General features: G+C 35.6%; 1 protein-coding gene across 5 annotated transcripts in view; it reads left to right on the forward strand.

The window, feature by feature from the left end:
* The window catches only part of LOC135839796 (octopamine receptor beta-1R-like), a 342,285-nt gene that overhangs the window by 196,641 nt on the left and 127,982 nt on the right, over positions 1-17,662 (forward strand). For all 5 annotated transcript variants that reach the window (XM_065356004.1, XM_065356003.1, XM_065356001.1 and 2 more), the window contains one exon: positions 1,592-1,900. In XM_065356004.1, coding sequence (XP_065212076.1) covers positions 1,592-1,900 — 309 coding nt within the window. The remainder of the gene's footprint in view (positions 1-1,591; positions 1,901-17,662) is intronic.

Here is a 17,662-nt window from a genome sequence, read left to right on the forward strand (position 1 = left end):
TAATTGATTTCCTAGTTCAATGGTTTCCTCACTGAAAGGATTTTCACTAAATTTTTCAACATACTTACTCCTTATATTGTGTCATGAGGTGCAGCTCCATTCCAGAGATTTACTCCTTTTTTGCTCCCCTCAGAATATGATCTTTTGAGGCTTTCTTAATGATTTCATTGAAGAGTTCATAATTTTCTGGTATTGGCAGTAGGTTGTCTATCTTTTCTTCAATTGCCTGTTTAAAAGCTTCCCAATTGGTCTTTTTGAAATTGAATCTTGTAGGTGGGTTTTCACATTTAATTGGGCTGATGACCCCTTAATTTCGCATATAATTGGCCTGTGTTTGGTTTGGGGAATTAGATCTGCTACTCGTTTGTGACATAGACTTGAGATTTGCTCCGAAACAAAAATGTTATCTGGGTTATATCCGCGTTTCCATCTTCCACTATTGAAGGATGCTGGCAGTTTTGCATCAAAGACCAAGCTCAGTTGCTGCTCTTCAGCCCATTTCTCCACTAGGTCACCATCTGTATCATTTTCAGCATATCCCCAGCTTATACTATGACTGTTGAAGTCTCCAACTCTTATTCTTGTTTCTGTGGGTGGGACATTGCTGTTTTCTTTCCATGTAAATTCTACATTTGGTGGTTTGTAAACAGATGAGATTAAAAGCAGTTTCCCATGTTGAATGTTGGAATCTCGAAATTATTTTCATCAGACAGTGAAGTACTTTTTACCTCCATGTTTAGCTTAACTAGTATGACACTTCCATATTTCTCATGGGGTCTATCAATAATAAGTTTCATTCCTTCAATTTTTGGCTTCCAGATTTCTCTCCACCTGTGTTTCTTAAATGGCAAGCACGTCTATGCTCAGGTTCTTAACCACTTCAGCTAGTATAACTTCCTTTGGCCCTGACAGGCCCTCTATATTTATGGACATGATCCTTAAGGGAGGTGTCCTCGTCAGAGGCCCCTGAGAAGGGCTGTTTTAACCTGAGTGTAGGGTGCATGATTGACCAGTGATGGGATGATTGGCCATTAGTTGAATTACTGTTTCCAGGGGGTGCCAGCTTATTGAGAAAATGTATTCACAGTTCTTTTTTAAAAAAACATTCGCAGGGGGCTCATTCCTTGCCCCCCCCCCCCCACCGTATAGTCTAACATTATAAGTATCTGTAAAGAAGATTCCCACAGTTACAGCATGCTCAGTCTAGCATTTCAAAATGTTTAATCTTTTTTTTGACCAAGAGTCAGCCCTCAAAAGTAAGTACATGAAGACCATTTGCCAGTGGATTTTTTTCAACAATTTTATTTATGCAAGTTTTGGACCAACATTTTGAAAAATTTAAACCCTTGTTGGGCATTCCATTTTTCGCTTTAGCAGTTGAAGGGTTGTCTTATCCGGCAGGAAAACAAACAAAACGGGTGACTGAGTATCAAGTACCTGGGTAATTTAGATTAAGTAAGACCATTTTCTTATTGTAAGTTCTAACTGGTTATTTGTTGATTTAGCTACTTATTACTCAACAATACATACGTGTAGATGCACGCGTGTAAATGGTATTGATTTTTGCGTTTATTTTGATTGATTTACGCAGGTATTACGCGATCGTGCAGCCGCTAGACTACCCATTAATCATGACAAAAAGCCGTCTGGTGATAATGCTGTTAGTAGTGTGGTGTTCGCCGGGCACGGTTTCATTTCTTCCTATATTTATGGGTTGGTACTCGACTGAGAAACATTTACAATACCAAAAAGCTAATCCGGAGGTATGCGTCTTCCAAGTGAATCGTATCTACGCTGCGATCTCGTCTAGCGTTTCATTCTGGGTACCGGGAATTATAATGATATTCATGTACTACAGAATTTACATAGAAGCAGATCGCCAAGAACGTATGCTGTACAGGTAATTTTCTTCTTTCAATTTCCACCAATTTTAAGTACCTATTTGTATGTAGATAAAAACTCGTACACGATGGTGTAAGTTGGTTTCTAGTACGTAGGATCGTAGGTAGCCTTATTTGTTCGTCGCTGCTATATTCGTTCGTGTTTGTACACTAACACACATACCTACGCGTCCATGTATGTAATGTAAAATCTATACCTATACCTGTTCCTTATATTTATACCTACTCGCGGATCGAGTTGAAATTTTAAGCTTACTCGTACCTATTTGCAAAAATTCATTACCTAACTTTCGCCGACTATACGCGCGTATTTATTTACGAATAAATACGTTTACGTGTACCTATACCTGCTGCATTTATGTACGAATGTACGATTAAGTAACTAGGTAGGCAGGGTACCTATTGTGTAGTGGGTACTCATCCTACCTATGTATACCTAATGCGTATTACGTAATGTGCATGCGCCACCGCCGCGCCGTTGTCGATAAAATCGAATCGTTTGCGGATTGAAAGTCTCGAAAATGGGAAGGTGGGCACTGTCGAGGGGAGAGTAAGTAAATACTCGTAAAAAAGAGAAAGCGTATAATCGAAATTCGAAAAAATACCTACGTAAACTCGCAAAAGAATAAAATATTCGGAAACGGCTGAATTCGGTCGATTGCATCCCAAAAGCGGCAGATACGTAAACGTATACACAGACGTACAATACGTATGTCTACGTTTACTTACTTACGTAAAAAGTATACGTACGCGTATTATTTTTTTTACGGCACGGCGCCGCACCGCGTATTTATACGTATAGGTATACGTAGTACGTACATACGCGCGATAATAGCCTCTCCTACCTTCGAACACCCGTTTTCCCCAACTTATTCGTAGGTTTATATAAGCTTATATACGAGCCATTTTTTTCTTTTCTCCGTCTTCTTTTTTTTCTCTCTCTCTCTCTCTCTCTCTATTCATCGTAAATCGTATTGTAGAATTTTCTTCAAACGTAGACAATTCAAGTTCGACAAAAGTATTTCTGATTCGAAGAATCTTTTACAAGAAGCGAGTTTGCATTGTGCTCGTACGTTTGTCTTACCTTACCTACCTACCTACCTACCTACCTACCTAACCTATATGATTTGTGTTATTTTTCACCTTTGCGGTACGTATTGTAGACGTACCTTACACATATTCACCTTATACCTATCTATGAACCTACCTACCTCTGTTATACCTGTCGTCTTCCTATAGATATCTGATCTGCATATGGTATTGAATGCTTTGTGTATCGCGTAATTGATTGGTCCTTTTTTAGTTTACCAACCTATACCTTCGTCAAAACATACCTACGATACGAGCAGCGTTTTTCTTACGGTTTTGGCAAGTTTTCACTCGAATTTGAAACGAATTTATATCCTTTTAAATATGTAGTTACCTCCGTAAATAAAGAACATAAAAACTCTCGCTTTTCTCTTTCCCACTATTTATGACTTACGAGATGAGCAACGCTTTTCAAACACCAAATGTTCATCATAAGGATTAAATTTCTGTTGAACAATGAGTAAATTACCTAGTTTATCGTATAGTGCACATGGCTCTCGTTGTTTAACAGACCAGAAACTGTGCTTAAAAAGTATTAAACAAAAACTTCTTAAAATATCATGAAAACATGTTTGAAAAAGATTTCAAGGGAAAGATGGTAAAATCCGCACTCTCTCAAAATTTGGTCAAATTCTTCCAAAAAGTTAGTTTTGATGGTGCTTATGTGGAGTTTCATATTTGGAGGATTTTTTGGGGGAAAAAGGGGTTGAAAATTTTGAAAATATCGAGAAACTGTCATAACCCATTCGCGCCGGCTGGGACAGCATATGTCCCAGCAAGTTTGAACAAATCTGCTGGGAACTTCTGGGACACATTTTTCCCGCAGACAGGGTCCCATCAGTAGAGTAAAGTGTCCGGAATCGATTGAGACCACTCGCAATTTTTTCGCTCGTGTTATAGCAACACTGTGAATTATTTTTTCCGCAAAACCGTGTTTTTCAGTAAAAATGTGAAATCTGAGCAACTAGTTGATAGTAATTAAAAATTAATTGCAAACACAGGGAGTGATTGTGCCCGACAACGAGTTTATATTTGAAAATAGATAGAATAAGCTACATTTTGGTATAAAAAAAAAAATCAATTTTGATTAATTTTTGAGGGAGCAAATTCAAAATCAAAAACGTAAATAATTTTTATTCAATAATTTTTTGATATTTTTGAGCTGTTTTGGGTGTTATTTTTTCAATAAATCGAAAAAAAGACAATTTCAGTCTGTCAAGGATGTTTTTCTACATATTATTATGTCCAAATTTCACCGAATTTGATGCATTACTCACAGAGAAATCCTCTATCAAAGGAAATTGATGTCTCAATTTTGGTAAAATTTCATAAAAATGTCAATTTTTTGAAATATTAAGTTTTTTTTTTGGAAAAGTGTTTTTTTGAAATTTTTTCTCATTTGCATCCAAAATACAAATATTTTGCATGACTTTTTGCATACTTGAATGATATTATTGGTATTGCCCCTTTTGTCCCAGCAATTTTTGCAAATTTTAAGCACTGATGGGACATATGCTGTCCCTGGACGAATTTTCAAAGTTCAAGGCTGGGACATACGTGTTCCCACCTCAATATCTTCAGTGTAAGTTGAGGAAAAAATCTGTAACAAACTTATGTTGCTTAGAGATGCCCAAGGAACGATTTAATGTAAAAAAATTGGAGGTGGGATGCAAAACCAATATTTGGCGCGAAAGGGATAAAAACTGTTAAAACGAATGAATATGGGGGGATGGGTGGTGGAACAAATGAAATTTTGACCAAAAAATGAGCTTTCAAGCAATTTTGTAAAAAAAAAAACTGGATTTTTTTTGACAAACTTTGAAATAAGTCGATGCTTTTTTGGCAAAAATTTACGACCATTTGACTATTTTGTCGAGAAAACTATTTCTAGCAGAGAATTTTGGCAGAAAAACATTACAACTTTCAGTCAAGTTATCAAAAATTGACACCGACAATTTTGACAATAAACTGGGATTTTTTGGTAATTTTCTCAAAAACAGAATTTGTTAGGTAATCTTGTCAAAACCGGAACTTTTAGTCAATTTTGAAAAAAATTGGTTTTTGTTGACTATAAATAAAACAAAAAAAACTTGATTTTTGAAAATTTTATCAAAAATTGAAAGGTGAAGTAATTATATCTACTACTTTGCTTAGTTTTCTCAAAACTTGGAACAATTTTGAAAATTTCTTTAATCAATCTACAGTGATTTTCAATCATTTGGGGAGGGGAAAGGGGGGGTCTGTTCAACAATAAAGTATCTTCATTTTGCTTTCTACATTTTTAACAAATCATCTTTCACTTTTGAGAAAGAACTTACAACTTTTGAGAATTATAGCGTTCTTCCAAGAAATAAATGACAATGATTTGAAAGAAAAACACACCATGCAAATTCAAAAATAAAACGCGATTTTGAAAAAAGGCACAACGTGATTTTGAAAAAAAGCACAACACAATTTTGAAAAAAAAAGCACAACGCAAATTTGAAAGAAAAGCACAACACAAATTTGCAAAAAAAGCAATACGAGGTTTTGAAAAAAAAGCACACGACACAAATTTGTAAATAAAACGTGATTTTGAAAAGAAGCACAACGCAATTTTGAAAAAAAAGCACAACACAGTTTTGAAAAAGAGCACAACACAAATTTGCAAAAAAAAAGCACAATACAAATTTGCAAAAAAAAGCACAACACAAATTTTAAAAAAAACACCACCAGATTTTGAAAAAAAGCACAATGTGATTTTTAAAAAAGCACACAACGCAAATTTGAAAATAAAACGAGATTTTGAAAAAAAGCAAAACGCGATTTTGAAAAAAAGCACTACCTATGTGATTTCAAAAAAAAAGCACAACGCGAATCCAAATACACTATGCTATTCTGAATGCTCCAGTGCATAACGCTATATATCTCGAAAGCATAATGCGACTCCAAAAGCGCTTCAGTACTGAGAGAACCTCTTTGGAGCACAGCAAAATCACAAATGACTGGTGGGATTTAATTCAGAAAGGGTAACCACCTGCTTTTGTTGTCTAGGTACTAAACTTGTGTAAATGAAACATCATTTCTCAAAATTGAACAATGGAAAAATTTTTATAACCCCTGTGGTGTAACATTTAGGTATAGTGAGACAGATAAGCGAATACAATGGATCATTGAATAACAATATGCGGCAAACCACTAGAAAATGACCAAATTTTTGAAATTGAACAATGGGAAAGATAACACTATAGATAAGAAATTTCAAAATTTATGTAACACCGCAGGGGTTGTAAAATCTTTTCCATTGTTCAATTTTGAAAAATAAATCCAAAAATTGAACAATAGAAAAGATTTTACAACCCCTGTGGTGTTATATAAATTTTGAAATTTAACTGACGTCGGCTTCGCTTTTGTCGGCTTTGCTTTTGATATGGAGAAAATATTTTACACCCCCTGCGGTGTTACATACTGTCGGCTTTGCTTTTGATAGATATGGCCCTTTTCCCCTTTTTATTCTTTTTTTGGCCCAAATTTTTGTAATTAATTGCAATTGCAATTATAATTATGGCGTTGAATGTCTCATGATAGACCACTTCTACATATGGAAATTTCAAAAAAATGGGCAATCCAATATCCATCTAAGAGAACATTCGTTCCAAAGAATTTTTCCACTTTCAGACCAAAACTAATAGTGTGCTACGCACACTCTGTTCAAGAGCGACTTAACTGTGCAGGTGATGAAGACTCGGTGGTTTGAAAAGATTTGCTATAATAAATAATGAAAAAGAAAATTGAGAGTTTTTATTTCTACATACGTCATAACCCTTCTCGTTGTAAGGTTTCTTATTTACCTTACCTACATAAATAGTTAGCTAGGTGCCCATTACTTATACCCAATAGCTAAGACTGCTATTCGCAATACCTACACTCTTTATTGAAAAGAAATACGTTACCTACGTCAGTAAGAGAATGCGATGAATGAAAAAGAAAAAAGATTTTTTCGTTCACTGCGAGCTGCACGTACACGTGACGTGTTACACGTGGGTATTACCTTATGTTTTCGGCGCGGCCATCTCGTTATTTTTACCTATACTGTATTTCGTATTCTTATTTTGCGATGTACATATTTGTACAAATTCGGTACATCTTATACCTACGTTAGTTGCCCGAAAGGCAGAACGAATCCACGGATTTTACCTAATACCTTTGTCTACATTTTGTCTATCAATTTTCGAAAACCAAGATGAAAATTTCGAATAAGTATAACGATACTTACTTATTTTGCATTTTTGTTCACTACCTGCCTAACGAACGTCTCATAGATCAACGTACACATAAGTGGATCACCGAATTCAAATTCGATTTTGAATATAGGTAGGTAGAGCTTTGGTACTCGAGTATGTAACTTGCCAAACGACCTCTGTCTCGCTGTAGTATACCTACTCGTACTCGTACACGTTCTTATACCTATTTACCTCTACCTACTCGTAATGTATGTTTTACTGGTAATTATTTCGTACCTTCTCTTACAATTGCGCCGCTTACATCCTTTATTTTACGTACAATTTGTTTGCGCGTACGCGTGTCTGTGTGTTTGTTTATTTGCGTGTACGTTGTGTTCCAGTGCCGGAGTAGAAGATTTCGTATTCGTGTATAAATTTTACAATTTTTTAAAAATAACTTATAAGTTCTGTTGTTAGAATATAGATTAGTTGATGAGCGTGTTTCAGTTTTACAGCCAGCCACAATAATAAATACCTTCGAAACAAAACACACACACACACACACTCAAAACTGGATCCCTGTTCGTTCTGGGTTGATAACAAGTATCGGGGATCGTACAAGTTCTTTAATACTTAAATATGGGGTATCTTGTCAATATACCCTCCTTTGTAGACGATTATCGTAACCTCGTGTATGCTCATTTTGCAAGTTTTAAAACCGAAGAAGCGATTGATGCTCTCATAAATTGATGTGGACTCGATTCCTTCAACTACAAAACTAGGCAAATGAGCCTACACGAGCTTATAAGATGGATTGAAGATGAGTTACATTGAGATGGGACACATTGTGTGCATTTTGCTCATGTATAACTACACGAATAAAGGACTACGTTACTTGACGCGAGTAACGGTAGCGAAATAATGGTAAACTTTACAAACACGTTGCAGTATGTTGAAATTATACAAGTACCTATCTACCTTCTTTCGTCTAGTAAGTAAACAAGAAGGAAAAAAACGTAAAAATGATGCGGGTTATTGTTTGTCGTGCTGCACAAATTTTACCTATTGTAAGCGCTAAGCGCAGTGATGAGTATAAAGCTGCGCTTTTAAATAAATTTAACGACGACGACGACGACAACGATGACGGCACGGTAACCCGCTCTGCTCTTGAAAAGCTTAAGATGATGTTGAAATTGTTTCGTTTCTTTTCTAATTTTTCTTTTTGCCAGCGAACAAACGAGACTGTATAACACGTACCTAACAATAATAAATGTAATCTGAAAATAAGAACAGCAACGTCGACAGCAAAAACAAAACATCTAAGAAGTAGGTACCTACCTAGTACCTACCTCTACCTAACGATGACGACGTCGACGTCGACGACAGCGACAGCGACAGCGTAAAACATCCGGCGCTAAATTTTACTTCTCGTACTCGTTCCTTATTCGTAATTCGTAACTTGATGATGAATTACGGTCATACGCATTACCGACTATGCCGCGTTTACGCTTACTTGTAATTTTGCTACCTAGGTACTCGTATACTCGTAGTCGCGAAGCTTAAAAATGCAGAATGTTTTTCAAGCGCGAAAGCGTGAAAAATACGCTACGATAATGGCTATGAATTTTTTATCATAAAATTTTCTATCGCTCGACGGCTCAAGAAGTAGGTACATTTATAAGCTCTGTTCGCGAGTAAACCTCTTATGACTAAGGATGGAAGGAAGGCAGGAGTTCAGTTATTTTTGAGGAAAAGCTGGAGCTATTGTTATAACCGAATTCAGTGCAAGCGTGGGGAGAAAAGTGGTCGTCTCGTTATTTGACTATAAGTTTATAAGGGTCTGGTTGGGGAACTCGAAGAAGTCGAATTGAAAAAACTAACTGATATTCGAATTCGACATATTTTAATTGATAGTTGGTAGGTAAATATACCATATGTAAGTAGCTGTGCCATTCCGGTTTTTGATTTTTTTTTTTTAATTTGAACTAAATTAGGAGTCAGGTTACAAAAACACGTGCGCTCATGTACATATTCTGTCGAAAGCAATTTTATGATTGATTGTTGTTCTACACGTCAATATAAAGAAATTTAGCCCCGATTCCCATTTTCTCCTCCTATGCATACAGAAAAATGAAGGCAGTTGCAATAATTTTACTTTATTAATAAAGCTTTTGGAACATGCGTCCTCCCTGCACAAAAAAAAAAACAGTTTTTTGTGGATACAGTTAGTGCCGAAAATATTCAGTTTAGGTTTAGCTTCATTGTTTTTCGTTTCGTGTTCGTGTGTAATTTCAAAGATGGATGAAAAGTAATTAGTGATTCTGAAAACTCGATTCTTCCTCTCTCAGAATCATTCATTTTTGATTGTTTGTGTTTCTAACCTGGAGAAGAATGAATATTTTGTACAACAAGCCAAAAATAGGTGTTCCAAAAATATTCGGTTTTAATAAATAAACGAATAAAAACAAAACGAATACATCTCTGGATTTAAAAAATCAACGATTTAGTTTAAAATATAACTCAACTAGATAGGTAAGTATTTTGTGGCATAACCATTCGATTTAATAACCGCATTCAACCTTTTTGGCATATTCGAGATGACTTTTTTTAAATAGTCAGGAGACAAACCGTCCTATTCTTCTTTTAATTGTTCTTTCAGCTCTGAAATGGAAGAAATTGGTGATGAACATATGTTTTGGTCTAATTCATCTCAAACATTCTCAACCAGGTTCAAATCCAGTGATTGGGTGGGGGGGGGGTTGAGAATTTTAGGAATCTTGTAGAATACACAGATATTGTTGGCGGTTCCAGGGTTGCGGAACAATAAAACAAAATGGTTTCGGTACGTGGTATTGGTATTTCAAATGTGGTGGCTAAAACGGTATTGGTTTTTCGGTTTTCATCAATTTCTACCTCAAAATTTCGGTTTTCGGTATCAGTTTTTCCAATTTTTGTGAATTTTATTTCGGTTTTCGGTTTTGGTATTGGTATTTTATCACCCAAAAATCAAGCTAATTACAGAACACTTTGGCTTAAAATTCAGAAATTGAGAGAGTAGTAGTATAAAAGTTGAAATGAGAGGAAAATCAACAAAGAAAATTGATCATTGAAATGAATAAACTCATTTTGTTTGATGTTGGAATTGTTTCATTTGCAGAAATATGCAAAAATGAGTACCAAAATACAGATTTTAAAATAATTTCGGTATTGGTTTTTGGTATTTTGTACCGATTTTGAAATTATAGGTATTGGTATTTTCTAAATCGGTTTTACCGACTTTGCCGTGAAACGGAAAAGTATTACCGACTTTGCCGTGAAACGGAAAAGTAAGGTATTGTATTTGTCATGATGGTTGAGGATTTGGGTGGGGGTGGGTTTTCTTGACGTTTTGGAGTGTGCTGATCACGATAAGACATATGGCGCAAAACGAGATAAGTTTACATATATATTTATTTATATATTTATATATTTATTTATATATCAATTTATGTATAAATTTGTGTCACGCTGAACTCAAAAGCTCCGAACTTTAAGTTGAAACTGATGATGGCAAAATATTGCTTTGATACTGAACTAGAGAAATTTTTAATTTGGTCGAAATCGATTCAGCCGTTTACGAGATATGAACGTTTAAGTGTGTTTCAACGTTATGGATAAGCAGAAATTTGTGTAAACCCTTATATCTCGCAAACGGCTTACCCCCAACAAACAAATGGGGTGGTTAGGGTGTGTAGGTTGCAGATTGGCGTGCCGGAGGTCGGGTGTTCGAATCCCGCGCGAGTCAAGAGGAGAAAATTTTTTGTTGATTTGTTTGTTAATTTTTTTGTTAATTTTATCCTTCCAAAATTTTTTTGCCATAAAAAATCAAAATTTTTCAAAAATTTCTAGTGTAATTTTTGTTTTAACAAAAAACATTAAGTTTTTGGTAAATAGCCAGTAAAATTTGATGATTTTTTTTTTTTGGTGAATTAATAGTAATTTTTAGTAAATAAAATGATTAGTTATCTTTGGTGAATTACTCGTAATTAAAGTTGGTCGAAAATTTTGGTAAATTGCTTGGGTAATTTTTGGTAATTTGGTAAAGTTTGGTAAATTGGCAAAAACCTTTGGCAGTAAATTACTGGGGTAATTAAAATTCGGTAAAAAATTAAAAAATTGGTAAATTAGTGAGGAAATGTCTGGTAAATTACTGAGGTGAATGTTGGTAAATTGCTGGGGTAATTTTTGGTAAAATGGAAAAAGTTGGTAAAATTGGTAAATTAGTGGGTAATGTCTGGTAAATTACTGAGGTAAATGTTAGTAAATTACTGGGGTAATTTTTGGTAAATTCGTAAATTTTGGTAAATAGGTAAATTTTGGTAAATTGGTAAATTTTGATAAATTGGTAAATTTTGGTAAATTGGTAAATTTTGGTAAATTGGTAAATTTTGGTAAATTGGTAAACTTTGGTAAATCGGTAAATTTGGGTAAATCGGTAAATTTGGGTAAATTGGTAAATTTGGGTAAATTGGTAAATTTGGGTAAATTGGTAAATTTTGGTAAATTGGTAAATTGGTAAATTTCGGTAAATAGCTAAATTTTGGTAAATTGGTAAAGGCTATAGGTGGATAAGTATGGTGAATTTGCCCCCAAGAGCTTCAGGGTTGATATTTGCATGGAAGGTTGGTACCCTTGAGCACCTTCCGTCACGAAAGTTTCAGACCCCCCAGGACCCCCCGTTTTTGAGAAACCCCCCCTTTTCTAAAATTACAATAAAATTTTTTTTCTCAGCCCCATGTGAACCGATTTTTTTAATTTTTTGGTATGTTGTAAACATCCATAAGAGGCATCCCCACAAAAAATTTCAACCCCCTCCCCCCATATTTTCCCCTCAAAATGGCGTTTTTTAGTTTTGTTTGCCCGTTTTAGCAATGATCATGATTCGGCACAAAAATGCGAATAGCATTTTTAAATGTATTTTTGACTCCTACAAAACATATATTTTTTTCAAAAAAAAATTTTTGGTGGGCCGTGGTCAAAAATTGAAAAAACCAACAGGGGGGTTAAAAATGGATTCTGGTGTAAATCATTGTTTTTGGTAAACAAGGTGTCGTTTCCATATGAATCGAACCCCCCGAACACGAATATGACGCCCAATCTTATGCTACCCTCATCCACACCCCTCCAGCGCCTCTGCCCCCTTCTCAATTTTTACTATATCAAAAGTTCAGCTATTTTCGTAATATTGGTGTCGTTTCCAAATGAATCGAACCCCCCGAACACGAATATGACGTCCAATTTTACGCTACCCTCATCCACACCCCTCCAAAGCCTTAGCCCCCTTCTCAATTTTTACTATACGAGTATTAAAAGTTGAGCTATTTTCGTAATGTTGGTATTGTTTCCATATGGATCGAACCCCCCGAACACGAATATGACGTCCAATTTTACGCTACCCTCATCCACACCCCTCCCCAGTGCGTCTGCCCCCAACTCAATTTTCACTATATTAAATATTGAGCTATTTTCATAATGTTGGTATCGTTTCCATATGAATCGATTCCTCCGAACACGAATATGAATTCCAATTTTTTGCTACCCTCATCCACACCCCTCCCCAGTGCGTCTGCCCCCAACTCAATTTTCACTATATTGAAAGTTCAGATATTTTCGTAATGTTAATTGGTATTGGTTCCATATGAGTCGAACACTCCGAACACGAATATGACGTCCAATTTTATGCTATTCTTATCCACACCCCTCGAGTGCCTCTGCCCCAACTCAATTTTCACTACATATTGAAAGTTCAGATATTTTCAAAATGTTGGTGTCGTTTCCATATGAATCGAATACGAATATGAAGTCCAATTTTATGCTAACCTCAACCACAACCCTATACAGTGCCTCCGCTCCCACCTAAACCATAAATGTTTTCACTAACTCTGATCAATCTTCTACAAATAATTACTCGGGTTGTTATTACTTTTAAAAGTATGTTTCGCGAAGGTTGAAAACTCGTAAAACAATGACCATCGCAAGGTTCAAACTTTAACATTCAAGTTTCGAGGTTTCCATTCGTGCCAAAATGACACCCAGCATTATGAAAATAGGTTTAGCATTTCAAATAATAAAAATTGTCGAGCTGGCTGCAGCCTGAAAGGCGATGGATGAGAGTAGAGCTAAATTGGAATTCATATTCGTGTTCGGAGGAATCGATTCATATGGAAACGATACCAACATTATGAAAATCGCTCAATATTTAATATAGTGAAAATTGAGTTGGGGGCAGACGCACTGGGGAGGGGTGTGGATGAGGGTAGCGTAAAATTGGACGTCATATTCGTGTTCGGAGGGTTCGATCCATATGGAAACAATACCAACATTACGAAAATAGCTCAACTTTTAATACTCGTATAGTAAAAATTGAGAAGGGGGCTAAGGCTTTGGAGGGGTGTGGATGAGGGTAGCGTAAAATTGGACGTCATATTCGTGTTCGGGGGGTTCGATTCATTTGGAAACGACACCAATATTACGAAAATAGCTGAACTTTTGATATAGTAAAAATTGAGAAGGGGGCAGAGGCGCTGGAGGGGTGTGGATGAGGGTAGCATAAGATTGGGCGTCATATTCGTGTTCGGGGGGTTCGATTCATATGGAAACGACACCTTGTTTACCAAAAACAATGATTTACACCAGAATCCATTTTTAACCCCCCTGTTGGTTTTTTCAATTTTTGACCACGGCCCACCAAAAATTTTTTTTTGAAAAAAATATATGTTTTGTAGGAGTCAAAAATACATTTAAAAATGCTATTCGCATTTTTGTGCCGAATCATGATCATTGCTAAAACGGGCAAACAAAACTAAAAAACGCCATTTTGAGGGGAAAATATGGGGGGAGGGGGTTGAAATTTTTTGTGGGGATGCCTCTTATGGATGTTTACAACATACCAAAAAATTAAAAAAATCGGTTCACATGGGGCTGAGAAAAAAAATTTTATTGTAATTTTAGAAAAGGGGGGGTTTCTCAAAAACGGGGGGTCCTGGGGGTCTGAAACTTTCATGACGGAAGGTGCTCAAGGGTACCAACCTTCCATGCAAATATCAACCCTGAAGCTCTCGGGGGCAAATTCACCATACTTACCCACCTATAGCCTTTGGGTAAATAGCTAAATTTTGGTAAATTGGTAAATTTGGGTAAATTGGTAAATTTTGGTAAATCCGTAAATTTCGGTAAATTTGTGTATTTTCCTGTATAACAGAGCAAAGTCGGTTAATCTTGCCTACTGCGCAAGATGTTTTTTTCATTTGTCAACTTATTGGTATCGGTTTTCGGTTTTTTCAATTTTTCTCAAAAATTAGGCGGTTTTGCCGGTATTGTTTTTTTTGGTATCTGTATCGTTCCGCAACCCTAGGCTGTTCAAAATAACTTTGATAAAGACCAATTCCCCTACCCCAGATGTTGTAATACAACCCCATACCATGACACGTGCGCTATGCTTTACAGTTGGTTGTAAATTTATCAGGTTTAGTTCTACATTTGGTCTTCTCCATATGATTTGACGACCATCTGATCCGAATACAGTGCATTTGCTTTCATCACAAAATATTACATAATTTCAGTAATTTTCTGGTTGGCTCGTCATCGTCGTCGTGGTTCCTTATCCTTTACAGGACATTGGAAATCACATTTTTTGTGGTACCCTAACAGGGTGAGGCGTGTGCCTATTGCCACTGCGATTATTCTAGGGAATCGACGTTGTTTCTTGCTTCCACTAGTAGTTTCCCATTGCTTTCTTTCTAGTGACATCTACACAAGCACCTTGGAGCTAGCCGGGTAGTTTAGAGACCTTGAGCTCCTCAGTGTCGACCTCTATAGACGCTCGAACCAGTTTCAGCTTTTTTGATTCTGCTAACAGATGGCGTGCATTATCTGTTAGCTCGGCTAAACTGGTAGTCCCACAGTACTTGGCGTGTAATGTTGATAATTGCACGAAAGATTTTTTAATTACACGCACAAGCTTGCCTCTGTTGCTGGGTTTGAACTGGGTACCTTGTGAACGGAAGTCCGTGGCTCTACCTACTACGCCACCAAGGGACTCCTCTGGTTGGCTAACTTAACATAATTCTTCGCAAAATTTACACATTAACCATAGTTGTGTAAAGTTCCTCGAACAGTTGTTGGTGAAATTCGTTTTGAGATCACTTGGTTAACTTCCGTTGTCAGTTTTGAAGCCCTAATTTTGGATTTTTTCAAATTTTTCTGATGATTAAACGCTCCTCACATACGCTTAAAACTTTTAGTCTGCCTGCTTGTGGGATAGAAGCTACTCTGTTTTCGTTTTTGTATCTTCTAACAATATCACCAACTGTATACTCTCAGGTATTTCCAAGTGAAGTATTAGATATTTCTTTGTGACGTTAATTTTTTTGAAACTGCAAAAAACGATTAAAACTTGCTTCAACCCGTTCAAAACTTTCATCAAACAATACAATCATATAGTAGTCAGTTATAATTCAAAAAAGTAAAAAAGTTGTTACAACGTCAAACTTTCTCATGTGTTTCCCCAAAGAGCCCAAAAAGTGAGTGTTTTCATTCAAATCCAATATTTTTGGAAAATTGGAACAGACATTTCTGTTGTGTTTTACGAATACTTATTCATTTTTTTCCAGCTTAGAAACTTGAATGGCCAAAAGTGATTTGGTAGTGATTCTGAGAGCGAAAGAATCTAGCTTTCAGAATCAGTAATTAACTTTTGATCGATCTTTAAAATTGCGCGAACACTTGACCAAAAACAATGAAGCTAAACCTAAACCGAATATTTTTGGCACTAACTTTAGCTAGGTATTCATTTGGGGGGGGATAAGTTAGATGCTGTGGTAAAATATGTATTACCTCGTAGGTAATTTCCTATTTTAGTTACAGATGATAATTCTCTCTCGATGAGGAAAGTGTAGGTAAGGGGGGGGGATGCAAAACTTGTCCAGATAAAATACTCTTCCTGATGACGCTGTATTTTGACTGCGTTCTAAGACAGACATATCTCATTTTATGTGTTCAAATTTTGATATTTTTGTAATGAAGTTTTTAATGTGTTGAAGAAGATTAAAAGTTATGGTTTGAATCAAGAATTTTAATTATTTTTGGAGTTTGTGATTTTTAAATATTATTCGAAGTGCTCATCAGGCTAATTATGGAAGCCTAAGTCGCTGCATCGAGGGTGCTGGGCTGGTGTACCCATGGCTCTGCCATGACCTAAGTAGGTGAGCAACAAACGTCCCGTAAGATATATCATGATAATACGGTTTTAATGTAAATTTTGTATAATTATTATGAAATAGTCAAATAAGACTTTATACTAACTTTTATTTTGCTTTTTAAATTGATATGATTCAATAATGAATCGAGTTACTTTTTCTAAATTTAATGATATGTCTCGATAAATGAGACCTTTTTTCTAGGTTTTATCCAAAATACCCAAATTATGGGTACCTACTTTAGTTATATTCGTTTTTCTTTTGAGTTTGAATATTTGATTTTTTGAACCAAATTTATTCAGGTGAGATCTCAATCTCAATTTTAAGGAGAAGGATTTTTAGTTTCTATTAATTGAGAATGATTATTGATATTATCGAGAAGCTTATGTGACCTGTGTTAGGGTTTATGGTTTATTCCATCATAGTTAAAATTGATCCTACCTACTTGTTTGAAATTTCTCCTTATGATACCTATTTTCATATCTACCAACTTTTGATACTAGTTCAGAAATGAAACTGACAACCTCTGTCTCAAAAATTATCCATTTTAAAATATTGTAACACACCACAATGCACGCAATGTTAAATGACAAAACTTCGATTTAAAAAAAAAAAATTCACATACCTGCATGTATTATTTGAAGAAGGGAATAATATGTTTCTAGAATCTCTGGACAACCTGTAGTTGTGTTGTGATATCAATAATTTATACCTAGACATAATAAATGTAAAATCGAATACGATATGATTATTGCGTTGCGGTGGCTTGTAATAATGTGCAAGTTTTGCTAAACTGTTTTAACAATATTTTGAATTAAGTAAAGGAATTTGAAATATAGCTTCGATGCCGTGAGTTTTGCGAGTTTTGCGAATAGAGCACGATTCTGGCCAAAAAATGCCTACGCCAAATAATATCTACTACTGTGTACGACGTAACGTATATACGAATAGGTGAAGGTGAAACTAATTGTATCTTACGACGCCGTTTATTAGGTTTGGTCGTATCGCATCGTCTGTTAGGAAAATATTTTATAAATCAAAAAAGTTGAAATTTGAAACATTTTCAGGCGCGTTCGAGTTGGCGTTTTGCGTTCGCTATACTGCAAATAAATGGGCTCTTCTTGAATAGCTATTTAAATTTATACGCGTATAGCAGGTGTTAATTTTTGCGAAAGGCGGCACGTTACGTGAAAAATGGCCATCATTTATAACTTTTTTTAAATTTTATTTTATT

This window comes from Planococcus citri, chromosome 3 (genome assembly GCF_950023065.1).
Source record: "Planococcus citri chromosome 3, ihPlaCitr1.1, whole genome shotgun sequence".
Lineage (NCBI taxonomy): Eukaryota > Metazoa > Arthropoda > Insecta > Hemiptera > Pseudococcidae > Planococcus > Planococcus citri.